Source organism: Panthera onca, chromosome A3 (genome assembly GCF_046562875.1).
Source record: "Panthera onca isolate mPanOnc1 chromosome A3, mPanOnc1 haplotype 2, whole genome shotgun sequence".
Classification (NCBI taxonomy): Eukaryota; Metazoa; Chordata; class Mammalia; order Carnivora; family Felidae; genus Panthera; species Panthera onca.
Window position 1 is genome coordinate 18,935,608 of NC_138341.1, and position 15,814 is coordinate 18,951,421.

Sequence of the window (15,814 nt, forward strand, 5' to 3'; positions counted from 1 at the left end):
AAAAGGATCTAGAGAATTGAAAACAGCCAACAAAATGTAACAAAAATTTAAAAAGGAAAGCAGAGAAAATGATGGATATAAAAAAGAAAAATTCAACATGGGAATAACTGAAATCTTCAAATAAAAAATCAGAATAATAGGAAAGAGCAAACATTTGAAAATATAATTCAGGAAAACATACTGAAATTAAAAATTTGGTTATTACTCACTTGAAAGGGCAAAATGTGTAACAGACAAAAATGACTCAAGATGATGATCACTTACAAAATACATGCTACTAATCAAGTTACTGGTCTTTTAAGATAAAGAAAAAATCCTTGGGTAGCCACCCAAAAGGGCAAACAGACTTATAAAGGGAAAAAAAAAAATTTACCCTCAAATTTCAACATAGTTTCAACATAGCGGCATTCAATGTCAATAACACAATAAAATACATTCAAGATACTCAAGACAAGCGTGTATATATAAGCCAAAATATTTATACTGAGCCAAACTGTCCTTCAAGTATGAAGACTACAAACAGTTTAGAACATGCAAGAACTTAAGAAATACTGAGACCATGAAGCATAAAAACTGCTACGGCGCAAATCCCAGCTAATGAAGATACGAATAGGAAAATGCAGCAACAAGGATAGGCTGGCTGTAAGCACAATATATTTACCTATAGTTCTAAAACTAAAGCAACAAAATAAGGTGACAGGAGAACATCCATGGCACTGTACCAAAAAAAAAAAAAAAAAAAAAAAAAAAAATGGGAGGCAAAGACAAAGATGTCAAATAAGGTAAGTAAGCCAAATACTTCAATTTTAACAGCAAGAAAGTCAGGGTTATCATTAAAACTTACAAATAAAACCTCTCAAAAATGTAGATTTCGAGGATATGGAAAAAGAGGAACCCTTGTGTACTGTTGGTGGCAATTCAAACTGGTGCAGCCCCCATGAAAAACAGTATGGAGGTTCCTCGAAAAGCTAAAAATAACACTACCTTATGATCCAGCAATCACCCTACTAAGTATTTATCCAAAGAACACAAGAAAATTAATTCAAAGGGATAAATAGACCCCTATCTTTGTCGCAACACTATTTACAATAGCCAAGATATGGAAAGAACCCAAATGTCCATCAATTAACAAAGAATATGTGGTATATATATACATTGGAATATTATTCAGCCATAAAAAAACAATGAAATCTTGCCATTTGCAATGACATGGATGAAGCTAGAGAGTATATTGCTAAGTGAAGTCAGTGAGAGACAAATGCCATACGATTTCATTCAAATGTGAAATTTAATAAACAAAACAAACAAGCAAAGGGGAAAAAATAAGAGAGAGAGAGAGAAAAAAAGTAAGAAAAGAATCTTAACTATAGAGAACTGATGGTTATCAGAGGGGAGGTGTTTTAGGGGATGGGTTAAATAGGTGATGGGGATTAAGGAGTGCACTTGCTGTGATGAGCACAAGGTGATGTATCGAAGTGTTGAATCACTATATTGTACACCTGAAACTTCTATAACATTGTATGTTAGCTAACTGGAATTAAAATAAAAACTTAATTATGTAAAAGGACAATGGTAAACTCTGAAAAGAAAGACTAAAATTGAAAATGGACAGTAGAAAAGATAAGGGAATAGACAGAAACAGACCCTTGCTCAGGGGAAGATGATGTTCAGAATAAGAAACTAATTACTACTAACAAAAAAGATGAGGCCATTATAAAAATTTAAAGTAAAAACCACTATAAAATGCCTTCCTAAATAAAACCAGAATAATTATGTACAAAAATAAATACAAAACACAACAAAAAGAACCACATAGTGAAATTCTATCTGAATTATCAAAAACCACTCCACAAGGCAAGATCCACTAAAACTAATGGATGAAAAGCAAAAAAGATCTATGCAAAATCTCAAAGAATCTTCCCCAAGATACTTCCCCATTGCTGAATTCTATCAAACATTTAAGGAGGAGAGGCACCTGAGTGGCTCAGTCGGTTGAGCGTACAACTTTGGCTCAGGTCATGATCTCGTGGTTCACGGGTTCAGGCCCTGCGTTGGGCTCTGTGCTGACAGCTCAGAGCCTGGAGCCTGCTTCAGATTCTGTGTCTACCTCTGTCTCTGCCCTCCCCCATTCATGCTCTGTCTGTCTGTCTGTCTCTCTCAAAAATAAATAAACATTAAAAAAAATTTGGGGGGGTGTGCCTGGGTGCTCAGTCAGTTGAGCGTCTGACCGGCTCAGGTCACGATCCCATGGTTTGTGAGTTTGAGCCCGCATGGGGCTCTGTGCTGACAGCTCAGAGCCTGGAGCCTGCTTTGGATTCTGTGTCTCCTTCTCTCTCTGCCCCTCCCCCGTTTGTGCTCTCTCTCTGTCTAAAAAAAAAAAGAATTTTTTTTAAATTTTTTTTAATTTAAGGAGGAAGTAACGCCAATCTTACACAAACCCTTTCAGAAAGCAAAAGAGAGAAATACCTCCTAACTCCATTAATGATACCAGCATAACTAACACCAAAACCCCCCAAGGACATTACAAAAAGAGAAAATTACAACCCGACACCTTTCGCAAACAGAAACAAAAAAAAAAAAAAAAAAAAAAAAAAAAAATCCTGAGAACATTAGCAAATTATATCCAGCAAACAATAAAAGCATATATATCATGACAAAAAAAAAAGTTTATCCAGAGAATATAATCAATATAATTCACCACATTAACAATAAAAGAGAAATATTATGACCAATTAGAAGAACACAAATCATTTACCAAAATTCAACCTATTATGTAAAAGCTCACAATAAAACAGGAATAGAGGGAAACTTATTCAATTAGAAAGGAGCATCAAAAACAAAACAAACAAAAAACAACCTTCAACAGTCTAATTACTGGAGAAATAGTGAACGTTTCCCTAAAAATCAAGTACAACACATACCCACTCTCACAACTTCTTTTTACCACTGTACCAAGGATCCTAGCGAAACAATAAGGAAAGAAAACTCACAAAGATTGAAACTGCCTCAATTTGCAGATGATATGGTTTATGTAGAAAATATTCAGTAATATACAAAACAACTACTAGAATAACAAAATTTGGCAAGGTCACAGGATACCAAGTTAACAGACAAAACAATTCTGTTTTTAAATCTTAGTAGTAAACAATTAGAAAGTAGTTTTTTTACACAGTATTTTTTTAATTGTTATTATTTTTGAGAGAGAGAGAGAAAAAGAGAGAGGGGGTGAAGAAAGAGAGGGAGAGAGAGAATCCCAAGCAGGCTCCACACTGTCAGCAAGAGAGAGAGGAAGAGAGAGAATCCCAAGCAGGCTCCACACTGTCAGCAAAGAGCCCCACCACAGGGCTCAAATTAATAAACCATGAGATTATGACCTGAACTGGAATCAAAAGTCAGTTGCTTAACTGACTGAGACACCCAGGCACTCCCAGAGTGTTTTTTTTTTTTTTTAAGTTTTTATTTATTCATTTAAGTAATCTCTACACCCAACATGGAGCTTGAACTCATAACCCCAAGATCAAGAGTCACATACTCTTCTGGGGCACCTGGGTAGCTCAGTTGGTTGGGTATCCGACTTTGGCTCAGCTCATGATCTCACCATTCAGAATTTGAGCCCCACACTGGGCTCTGTGCTGACAGCTCAGAGCCTGAAGCCTATTTCAGATTATGTGTGTGTGTCTGTCTGTCTGTTTGTCTCTCCCATTTGCGTGCATGCTCTCTCTCTCTCAAGAATAAATAAACTTGAGGGCGCCTGGGTGGCTCAGTCGGTTAAGCGGCCGACTTCGGCTCAGGTCATGATCTCGCGGTCCGTGAGTTCGAGCCCCGCGTCGGGCTCTGTGCTGACAGCTCGGAGCCTGTTTCAGATTCTGTGTCTCCCTCTCTCTGACCCTCCCACATTCATGCTCTGTCTCTCTCTGTCTCAAAAATAAATAAACGTTAAAAAAAATTTTTTTTTTTTAAAAAGAACAAATAAACTTGAAGAAAAAAAAAAGTCTCATACTTTTCTGACTGAGCCAGCCTAGAAGGTAGTTTTTAAAACTAATTCCATTGAATCATTAAACATAAAATACTTAAAAATAAATTTAAGATACAGAAAAAACCTCTACACTATAAACTACAAATCATTGCTAAGAGAAATTTCAAAAGACTTAAATGATATACCATGTTCATGAATTGGCAGGCTAAATATTATTACAATATTGATTCTCCCCATATTGACCTACAGCTTCACTATAGTCCAAACAAAATCCCAGAAGGCTTTTACTATAGAAACTAACAGGGGGTGCCTAAGGTGGCTCAGTCAGTTAAGCGTCCGACTTTGGCTCAGGTCATGATCTCATGGCTCAGCTGGTGAGTTCAAGCCCCGAGTTGGGGTCTCTGCTGTCAGCACAGAGCCCACTTCAGATCCTCTGCCCCTTCTCTCTCTGTCCCTCCCCAACTCATTCTTTCTAAATAAATAAACTTAAAAAAGAAAGAAAGAAACTAAGAGGAGCAGGCACCTGGGTGGCTCAGTCGCTTAAGCATTTAGACATCCAACTCTTGGTATCAGCTCATATCACTTATCTCCTGGTTCATGAGATCGAGCCCCACATCAGGTTCTGTGCTGACAGTGCAGAGCCTGCTTGGGATTCTCTCTCTCCTCTCTCTCTCTGCCCCTCCCCGACTCATGCACAAGCACTCATGCTCTCTCAAAATAAATAAACTTAAGAAAAAGAAAAAGAAAAAGAAAAAGAAAAAGAAAAAGAAAAAGAAAAAGAAAAAGAAAAAAACAGAAAAAAACATTAACAGGGAAGCCTGGCTGGCTAAGTCAGAGGAGTGTGTACCTCTTGACCTTGGAGTCATGAGCTTGAGCCCCAAATTGCACATAGAGATTACTTAAAAAAAAAAAGAAAGAAATTAACAAGTTGATTATAACATTTAAATGAAAATGCAAAGGACCTAGGATATACAAAGTAATCTTTAAAAAGACGACTAAAGTTAAAGGACTTACAGTACCTGATTTCAAGATATACTATAAAGCAAAAGAAATCAAGACAATGTGGTAATGCTTGGTAAGTAGAACAAAATCCAGAACCAGACCTACATGTATATAGAAAATATATTTTTGACAGAAGTACCAAGCCAATTCAGTGAGGCATCTTTTTCATCAAAAAGTGATGTTGAGATATTGGATATTCATGTACATAAAAAGAACCACAACTTTTACCTCCTATAATACACAAAGCTAAAACTATAAAACCTCTATTAAAACACATGGGATAAAAACCTTTGTAATCTTATGGTGGAAGAAAGTTTCAAAAAGCACAAACTATAAAAGAAAAATGGATATTCTGATCTTCATAAAAATTTGAAACCAGTAAGAGATGGACAGTAGATAGTGGGAGTCAGGTTTCTCAATGTCTGAAAGTTACAAGATAAAGGAGAAAGGTTAGAACAAACACTTTGATACTGGATTAGAGTAGCCAACTTCAGTACAAACTAATCTTTAGCTTAACATAGATACAGATGGATACAGAAACAATTATAAATGTGCCTGCATCCATAGGTGAGTGTATACACATACACTATACTAGCTATCTGAGAGGCCTTGTACCAACAAACATACACAGTGTCTAGATCTTGGCTTCTAAATATTATTCCCCAATAAAAGGAAACAGGGCTCCTTAGTGAGATGGCTTATCCTAGAGCTGGGACATGGAATATACACAATGAGCCTAGCACATGTTGTAATGACAGGAAATAAAGAAGTACTCAAAAAACAAAAGAAGGGAGGCATGTAAACTGGACAGAGGAGACAACCTGAAAAGGCTTCCAACAGCTAAAGCAGGTACAATTTGAATAACAAAATAATGCAGGATTGCATTATAACCCAAAGCATAAAATAAATATGCATGCATCCATACTGATATAAATGATTGAACAAATATTTTTGAATTGGAGGATGCCAATGTCTTACAAAAGTATTTCAAGTAATATAGGTAGATACTCCCCCCTCTAGGAGATGGAGCTTTAATTCTCAAACCACTACCTTTCCTTGAAGGTGTGTTAGACTTAGTGGCTCTTTACGTAAAGAACAGACTACGGAAATGGAAAAATCGTACCTTTACAGTGGAGAAATGTGGCAAGCATGACTGTAACCAAGTGATAAAGGTTAACTTAACATTATCAGTGATGTCATATGGATACGCTTCCCCTTGATGTGATACAAGATGGACTGTTTTCTATCTTTCCAAAAATCCCCAACCCCAGTCTAATAAAGAGGAAAACATGATTAGACAACTTGGGGGGACATTCCACAAGATACAGAGACAGGATTCCTCAAGATTATCAAGATCATGAAAAACAAGGAAAGGAAGACAGAAAAACTGTCACAGACCAGAGACTATGGAGACATTAACACTAAATGCAATATGGTACCCTGAATTCAATTCTGCAGCAGAAAAAGAACATTAATGGGGCACCTGGGTGGATCAGTTGATTAAGAATCCGACTCTTGATTTCAGCTCAGGTCATGACCTCACAGTTCGTAGGGTAAAGCCTCATATTGGGCTCTGCACTGTCGGCACAGAGCCTGCTTGGGATTCTCTCTCTCTGCCCCTTTCCTGCTTGCGCGTGCTCACGCACTCTCTCTCAAAATAAACATTTAATAAATTTAAAGAAAGGAAAGAAAAAGAACATTATTAAAATCCAAATAAATTTTGGAGGTTGGCAAGTAGTCATGTACCAATGTCAGTTCTTAGTTTTAACAAACATGCCACAACATGTTAATAATGACAAAAATTGGGTAAGTGGTATAAGGGAACCTCTATATTACCTTCACAACTTTTCTGCAAAGCTAAAATTGTTCCAAAATTAAAAATTCATTTTAAAAACATTTTAAACATTTGCCCTTTAAAACACATCATTATGAGAACAGATGGCAAGTCAAAGGACAGAGGAAACACTCGCAAAACATATATGTAACAAAACATTTATGTCCAGAATATATTTTAAAAACTCTTGAAACTTGGGGCACCTGGGTGGCTTAGTCAATTAAGCATCCGACTTGGGCTTAAGTCCTGATCTCGCGGTTCCCGAGTTCAAGCCTCACATCGTGCTCTGTGCTTACAGCTCGGAGCCTGGAGCCTGCTTCTTATTCTGTGTCTCCCTCTCTCTCTGCCCTTCCCCCACTCATGCTCTGTCTCTCTCTCAAAAATAAATAAACATTAAAATGAATAAATAAATAAATAATAAAAACACTTCATAAGAAGGCAAACAACTTGATTTTAAGATGGCAAAAGATTTAAACACCAACTTTACAAAGAAGATATAAAAATGGCCAATAAGTAAGTAAAATGATGCTTAACATGGTTAAAGACTCAGGAACAGTGAAGTAAAAACTAAAATGAGATACTAGTATATATTATCAGAATGGCTACAATTGGGGCATCTGGTTGGGGCTGAACTGGTCGAGCGACCAACTCTTGGTTTCAGTTCAAGCCATAATCTCATGGTTTGTGGCTTCAAGCGCTCTCAGGGCAGAGATCAGGATTATCTCTCTCCCTCTCTCTCTCTACTCCTCTCCCATTCGCTCTCTCTCCCAAAACAGATAGACTTAAAAAAATGGTTAAAATTACACCAAGTGTTAAGGAGGATATGAAGCAAATGGAACTCAAACATACTGCTAGTGAAACTGTAAAATGGTTACAAAAATTTTGAAGATTGGTAATTTCTTAAAAAGTTAAACATCACCTATCATTAAGACCTACACATTCCACTCATAGCTATTTACCCAAGAGAATTAAAACCTATATCCACACAAAGATTTACACACAAATATTCACAGCTGCCTTATGCACAATAGTCAAAAACAAGAAAAACCCAAATTTCCATCAAGAAATGACACATTTGGTATGTCTATACAATGAATACTCCTCAGCAATAAAAAGGAATAATCTGACATACATAACAACATGGATGAATCTCAAAAATCATTATGCTGAGTGAAGGCAGAAGAGTACATACTATATAACAAAACTCTAGAAATTGGAAACAAATATACAATAACAAAAAGAAGATCAGTGCTTGCCTAGGGTCCGACTGAAAAAGGACATAAGAAAACTCTTGAGGACAATGTAAATGTTCTACATCCTGATTGCAACAGTGAAATCACAACAATACACATCTGTCAGAACTTATCTAATTAAATACCTTAAATTGGCCAGGAGGCAGGCAGGTAGGTGGCTCAGTCGGTTAAATGTCTGACTCCTGATTTCCGCCCGGGTGGTCATGGTCTCAAAGTGCATGAGTTTGAGCCCTGCCCTGGGCTCTGAGTGAACAGCGCAGGGCCTGCTTGGGAGCTTCTCTCCCTCTCTCTCTGCCTCTCCCTTTCTCTCTCCCTCTCTCTCAGAAATAAACTTTATTTTTATTCTTTATTTTTGAGAGAGAGAGAGAGAGAGAGAGAGAGAGAGCGCGCACAAGCGAGGAGGGGCAGAGAGAGAAGGAGACAGAATCTGAAGCAGGCTCCAGGCTCTGAGCTGTAGGCACGGAGCATGATTCGGGGCTTGAACTCACAGACGGTGAGGTCATGACCTGAGCTGAAGTCAGACGCTCAACCAACTGAATCACCCAGTGCCCCCAAAGAATAAACTTAAAAAAAAATTTTTGTTTTAAATACTTTAAATGGGTAAAGTTTATATAAATTATGCCTCAATGAAGTTGATTAAAGAAACACAATAGGAGCCTAACAAGACATGACTACAAAATGTATGTAGTATTCTAGATAGAATCCTCGAATAGAAAAAGGACATTGGGTAACAACTAAGAAAATATGAATAAAGTATGGACTTTAGTACATAATATTATATCACTATTAGTTCAATAATTACAACAAATGCACCATACTAGTGTTAAGTGTTAATGATAAGGGAAACTGGGTATAGGCTATATGGAAACTCACTGTACTAGCTTCAAAATTTTTCTGTCAATCTAAACCTATTCTACAATAAGAAGTTCACTTTTTTTTTTTTTAGAAGTTCACTTTTTTAAAAACAGCAAAGGCAAACAAGATTTGTGCATTTCTTTGCGTGTAAATTTTACCTAAAAGAAAAAAAAAACCTAAATAAACACTGAACTTTAGTTACTTGATATACATGCTGAAGAATTTAAGAGAAGTATACTGATGTCTGCAACATACTTAGAAATGCATCTAAAAACTGAGATGGATTGGGGAGACTGAGTGGCTCAGTCAGTTAAGCATTCAACTTCAGTTTGGGTCATGATCTCAGAGTTCATGGGTTCAAGGCCCACATTTGACTCCGTGCTGACAGCTCAGAGCCTGGAGCCTGCTTCAGATTCTGTGTCTCCCTCTCTCTCTGCCCCTCCCCTGTGTGCGCTCTCTCTCTCTTTCTCTCTCTCAAAAATAAACATTAAAAAAAATTTTTTTAACTAAGATAGATTGACATATGGGTAGAGATATATATTTGATAAAGAAAGTATAACACGGACTTCAAGCTGTATTACAAAGCTGTAATCATCAAGAGAGTATGGTACTGGCACAAAAACACACACTCAGATCAATGGAACCGAATAGAGAACCCCGAAATGGACCCACAAACGTATGGCCAACTAATCTTTGACAAAGCAGGAAAGAATATTCAATGGAATAAAGACAGTTTCTTCAGCAAGTGATGCTGGGAAAACTGGACAGCGACATGCAGAAAAATGAACCTGGACCACTTTCTTACACCATACACAAAAGTAAACTCAAAATGGATGAACGACCTCAATGTAAGACAGGAAGCCATCAAAATCCTCGAGGAGAAAGCAGGCAAAAACCTCTCTGACCTCGGCTGCAGCAACTTCTTACTCAACACGTCTCCAGAGGCAAGGGAAACAAAAGCAAAAATGAACTATTGGGACCTCATCAAAATAAAAAGCCTATGCAGAGCAAGGAAGAACAATCAGCAAAACTAAAAGGCAGCGACAGAATGGGAGAAGATATTTGCAAATGACATATTGGATAAAGGGTTAGTATCCAAAATCTATAAAGAACTTATCAAACTCAACACCCAAAAAAAAACCCAAATAATCCAGTGAAGAAATCGGCAAAAGACATGAATACACACTTCTCCAAAGAAGACATCCAGATGGTCAACTGACACACGAAAACATGCTCAACATCACTCATCATCAGAGAAATACGAATCGAAACCTCAATGAGATACCACCTCACACCTGTCAGAATGGCTAACATGAACAACTCAGGCAACAACAGATGTTGGCGAGGATGTGGAGAAAGAGGAACCCTTTTGCATTGCTGGTGGGAATGCAAACTGGTGCAACCACCCTGGAAAACAGTATGGAGGTTCCTCAGAACATTAAAAATAGAACTACCCTACGACCCAGCAATTGCCCTACTCGGTATTTACCCAAGGGATACAGGTGTGCTGTTTCAAAGGGGCACACGCACCCCCGTGTTTATAGTAGCACTATTGACAATAGCCAAAGTATGGAAAGAGCCCAAATGTACATCGACAGATGAATGGATAAAGAAGATGTGTGTGTATATATATATATATATATATATATATATATATACATGTACATATACACACACACACACACACACACACACACACACACACAATGGAGTATTACTTGGCAATCAAAAAGAATGAAATCTTGCCACATGCAGTGACATGGATGGAACTAGAGGGTATTATGCTAAGCGAAATTAGTCAGTGAAAGACAAGTACCATATGACTTCACTCATATGAGGAATTTAAGATACAAAACAGATGAATATAAGGGAAGGGAAACAAAAATAATATAAAAACAGGGAGGGGGACAAAAACATAAAAGACTTTTAAATATGGAGAACAAACAGAGAGTTACTGGAGGGATTGTGGAAGGGGGGATGGGCTAAATGGCAAGAGGCATTAAGGAATCTACTCCTGAAATCATCGTTGCACTATATGCTAACTTAGATGTAAATTAAAAAAATAAATTAAATAAAAATTAAAAAATAAATAAAATAAAAACAAAAATAAAAAAAGAAAGTATAAAATGAAAACTGTAGAATCTTTGTGGTGGGTATGCTAGTATTCACTATAAAATTCTCCCAACTCTTCTAGATATTTGAGAATTTCCATGAGAAAATGTTGAAGAAAGAAATATCACACAGTGAAATGCTTAAGACCATAAAAACTAAACAAAAGTAAGATAAAATAACAGAAGTAAAAACAACAGTCATATCAACAAATGGAAATAAATGTGACACAATTATGAAAATAAGATTTTTAGACTGAATCTCAAATCAGAACATAGCTCAGGGCAGCTGGCTGGCTCAGTCAGTTAAGCGTCTGACTCTTGGTTTCAGCTCAAGTCATGGTCTCACAGTTTGTGAGATCAAGCGCCTGCATCAGGCTCCACACTCAGCATGGAGCCTGCTTGGGATTGTCTCTCTCTCTCTCTCTCTCTCTCTCTCTCTCTCTCTCTCTCTCTCTATCCTTCTCCCACACATGCACACACACACGCTCTCTCTAAAAATAAATAAATAAAACTTTAAAAGCAAAATCAGAACATGGCTCTATGCTGAAAACAGGAGATGTTTAATGTGATTCAGAGAGATGAGAAATAAAAGAACCAAAAGTATACAAGCCAAACAAAGATATGGGTAAAAACCTAACATCAGACTATAAATTAGTATAAAAGAAATAAATGAAACAAAGTAGAATTTTTTTAGTGTTTATTTATTTTTGAAAGAAAGAGACAGAGACAGAGTGCGGTGGGGCAAAGGCAGAGAGAGAGAGAGGGAGACAGTATCTGAAGCAGGCTCCAGGCTCGGAGCTGTCAGCACAGAGCTGAACCTGGGACTCAAACTCACAAACTGTGAGATCTTGACCTGAGCCAAAGTCAGGCACTTAACCAACTGAGCCACCCATGCGCCCCAAAGGGAGAATATTTTCAAAGGCAAAATGACAAATCATAATAAAGTTTCTGACTGTAAGTAGTTATGGACAACTCAACACAGCAACAACACCCAAAAAACAAAACTTATAGCACGCAAAAGAAGAAAGGGATATAGACATCCTAGTACTAGGAAGACTTTAATTCACCCTTTCCGTCCACATCCAAAGTGAAAAGAATACAAAATGAACAAAAGTATAATAATAAAGGCAACCTAAAAAATATGATAAATAACATACTTAATTGAGTTTCAACCTGTGGTTTAAAAATAAAGAATATTTCTTTTCAAATGCCTATAGACTATATATTCAACCACAAGGAAATTTCACTAAGTACAATACAAACAACATTCTCTAATCACAGTGCAACAAATATAGAAATTAATTACAAAATCAGAAAACAAAAGGCACTTGCATCTAAAAGATTCAACATTAGAAAATCTATTAAAATAATTAATAAATCTTAATAATAAATCTGAGATGAAAGATCTCCATAGACCTTAACAATTTGAAAACATTCGATCAATATTCTTGTTTTGATTTTTTTTTTTTTTTTAAGAAAATTCAAGTACTTAAAAAACACATAAATCTTTGGGGCACCTGGGTGGCCTTAGGTTAAGCATCTGACCCTTGATTTCGGCTCAAGTCATGATCTCCCGGTTCATGAGTTCTAGCTCCCGCACTGACAGCACAGAGCCTACTTGCGATTCTCTCCCTCTCTCTCTCTCTCTCTCTCTCTCTGCCCCTCCCCTGCTCATGCATGCTCTCTCTCTCAAAATAAATATTTTAAAAATAAATAAATAAAATAAAAAATAAATAAATCTTTAACATGACAAAAGTACATCTTTCTTAAGCATCAATCATAACATGGACAAGCTAGGAGAATCCCCAATAAAGAAGAGGGGTACACAAAATTAATATGCTGAAATTGTTATATATATGAATCAGAGAGAAAATATAATGGAAAATGAAATATAATGAGAAAATATAATGGAAAAAAAATGACAAGGGAATCTCACAGAAGCAACAGAAAAAGTAAGTTAGGTAAGAAAAAATTAACAATAAATGTGCAAGAACCACACATAACACTTTAAAACATAACTGAATAATATTAAAAACAAAAATAACACAAATAATGTAAAATCACATTCAAAGGAAATTTAAGGGATTAGTTATAAATATTACAACATATTAAAAAGCCTCAACAACTTAAACAGTATTCAATATGAATGGAAAAAATATCCAGAAGCAGAGCAAAACATGTAATCTGATATATGATAAATGTGGCAAAGAGAATCGATGGAGAAATCACGAACTGATTCAATAAATGAGCTTGGGAAAACTCATTTTTCCATCTGTGAAAAAAAGTTGGATCTGTACTACAAATCTTACACCATAAAATTCAAATGAATCAAAATTTAAAAGTAAAAAAATGATATCATATGTTTTCACTCTTATGTGGATCCTGAGAAACTTAACAGAAGACCATGGGAGAGGGGAAGGAAAAAAAAAAGTTAGAGAGGGAGGGAGCCAAACCATAAGAGACTCTTAATAACAGAATAAACTGAGGGTTGATGGGGGGTGGGAGGGAGGGGAGGGTGGGTGATGGGCATTGAGGAGGGCACCTGTTGGGATGAGCACTGGGTGTTGTATGGAAACAAATTTGACAATAAATTTCATATTATAAATAAATAAATAAATAAATAATAAAAACCGTGAAAAAAATGATACCATAAAAATAAACAAAGATGAACTCCTTGAAAACTTTGGATTTGGGTAGGTTTTTCCAACTATGATTTGAATCTAGCGGCATCTGGGTAGTTCAAGCAAGTTAAGCGTCTGACTCTTGATTTCTGCTCACGTCATGATCTCACAGTTCATGAGTTTGAGCCCCATGTCAAACTCTGCACTAACAACATGGAGCCTGGTTGAAATTCTCTATCTTCCTCTCTGCCTCTTCTCCGCTCATGCATGCCCGCTCTCTTTCAAAAATATTTTTTTAATAAAATAAAATAAAATCTAAAAGCCTTAAAAAAATAGTTTGATAAATTTGACTACATAAAAATAAAAACCTCTTCGTAAAGACAACTGAAAACAATGTCAAAAAAAGACAAAGTCTGAACCAAGGAAAAACACTGGCAATTTATGACAAAGGACTAATCTCTTTAGGATGTAAAAAAACTACTTAAAGTAGATAAAAGAAAAACAATCTATTAGAAAAATAGGTAAACTTTGTACACGTTTCAAAAAAAGGAAAAACAAATGGCTTTTAAACATATGAAAAAATGCTCTGATAAGAGATACAGAAATTTTAAATAAACCAAGATCTCCTTTTCAACTCTCAGACTGGCAAAAATGCTAAAGTTTAAAAATACATTTTGTTTGTAGAAACATGGGAAAATAGGCCCTTTCATACACTACTTGGTGGTTTGCAAACTAATCAAAGTTACAATCTCCTATTCCCTTTAACTCTGAGATCCAACTTCTGTGAATTTATCCTACAAATACATTTGTAAACATGTAAAATGAAGATTGTGCAAGGCTATTCATTATGTCCTATTTTGTAATAACAAAGACCAAAACATCTCTCAATAAAGGACTAATTTAAATATTAGAGTATATCTATAAATGTAATAGGTAACTATAAACATAAATGTGAAATTTCACTATACAGAAAAGACAGTTAAAATGAATTAAGTGAAAAAAACAAGGTATAAGACAATGTGCACAATATATGTTGTGTAAAAAGAAGGGCTAACAATGTGTAAGCACACATACATGTATATGACCATATGTTACTATGGGAGAGTGAGAGACTACTAAAACTAGAAAAAAAGAAGCTCTTCATATCTATTTTTAAATTTTTATTAATTGTATATTCCATGAGTATACTACCTTTTCAGAAAACATAATAGATAAGACAGTTTCAAAACCAGTGTCCTTTGTATCTATATATAAAAGAAAGGGCAAAAGGGGGGAAAAAAGGTAGGAAAGACTAACTGAACCAGTGTTTCAAATGAAAGCAATGTGAGTGGTTTAGATTCAACTCTACCAAGAGAGCAGAGAGCTATGTAGCATTAGGGAACATAATTGTTAAAACAGTAACTATTCCAGGCAAACTGAACCAGGAAGAAAATAGTCACATGTAGCATAATAACTACTAGTCACTAATTAAAAAAAGAAAGATATTGGGGCACCTGGGCGGCTCAGCTGGTTGAGCATCCAACTTCAGCTCAGGTCATGATCTCACAGTTCGTGAGTTCGGGCCCGGCATCAGGCTCTGTGCTGACAGCTTGGAGCCTAGAGCCTGCTTCGGATTCTGTGTCTCCCTCTCTCTCTATCCCTCCCCAGCTCACTCTCTGTCTCTCTCAAAAATAAATAAATAAACATTTAAAGGAAAGAAAGCAAAGAAAGAAAAGCAAAGAAGAGAAAGAAACCATTTAGTCCCTCATTGGCATTATTAACACTATCAATACCTATATTCTAATTATGAGAAATTTTGTTATATATTATTTAAAGGATATATCTAAATGACAGATATGATTATTTCCTCCTTTTGAAAACCAACAAAACATACCTGATATGGCTTCTTCTTGCTGGAGATCTATGAATATCAAACAGCGTGTTTTCTCTCTTTTTTTGATGAGCTGGGACTTAAAGAAAATAAAAAAGGACAACACAGAAATAACTAATAACAAATTGATAAATTGATGTTATCAAAGGAGTAGAAATTACTTCTGTTAACTTTCTGAATGAAAGCTAGTCACAGGTGTTCAAGTTCCAAATACTATCTAGAAGGAGCACAACAAAAATAAAAACTCTGTGGATACCTTAAGTTGCAAGTAAACACTCTAAAAAGATGTTAA

The 15,814-nt window shown here is 36.0% G+C and overlaps 1 protein-coding gene across 3 annotated transcripts in view; it reads right to left on the reverse strand.

Moving 5' to 3' along the window:
* Positions 1 to 15,814, reverse strand: part of ATAD2B (ATPase family AAA domain containing 2B) — a 165,116-nt gene that overhangs the window by 112,974 nt on the left and 36,328 nt on the right. For all 3 annotated transcript variants that reach the window (XM_078444933.2, XM_078444932.2, XM_078444934.1), the window contains one exon: positions 15,526 to 15,601. In XM_078444933.2, the coding sequence (XP_078301059.1) occupies positions 15,526 to 15,601 (76 nt within the window). The remainder of the gene's footprint in view (positions 1 to 15,525; positions 15,602 to 15,814) is intronic.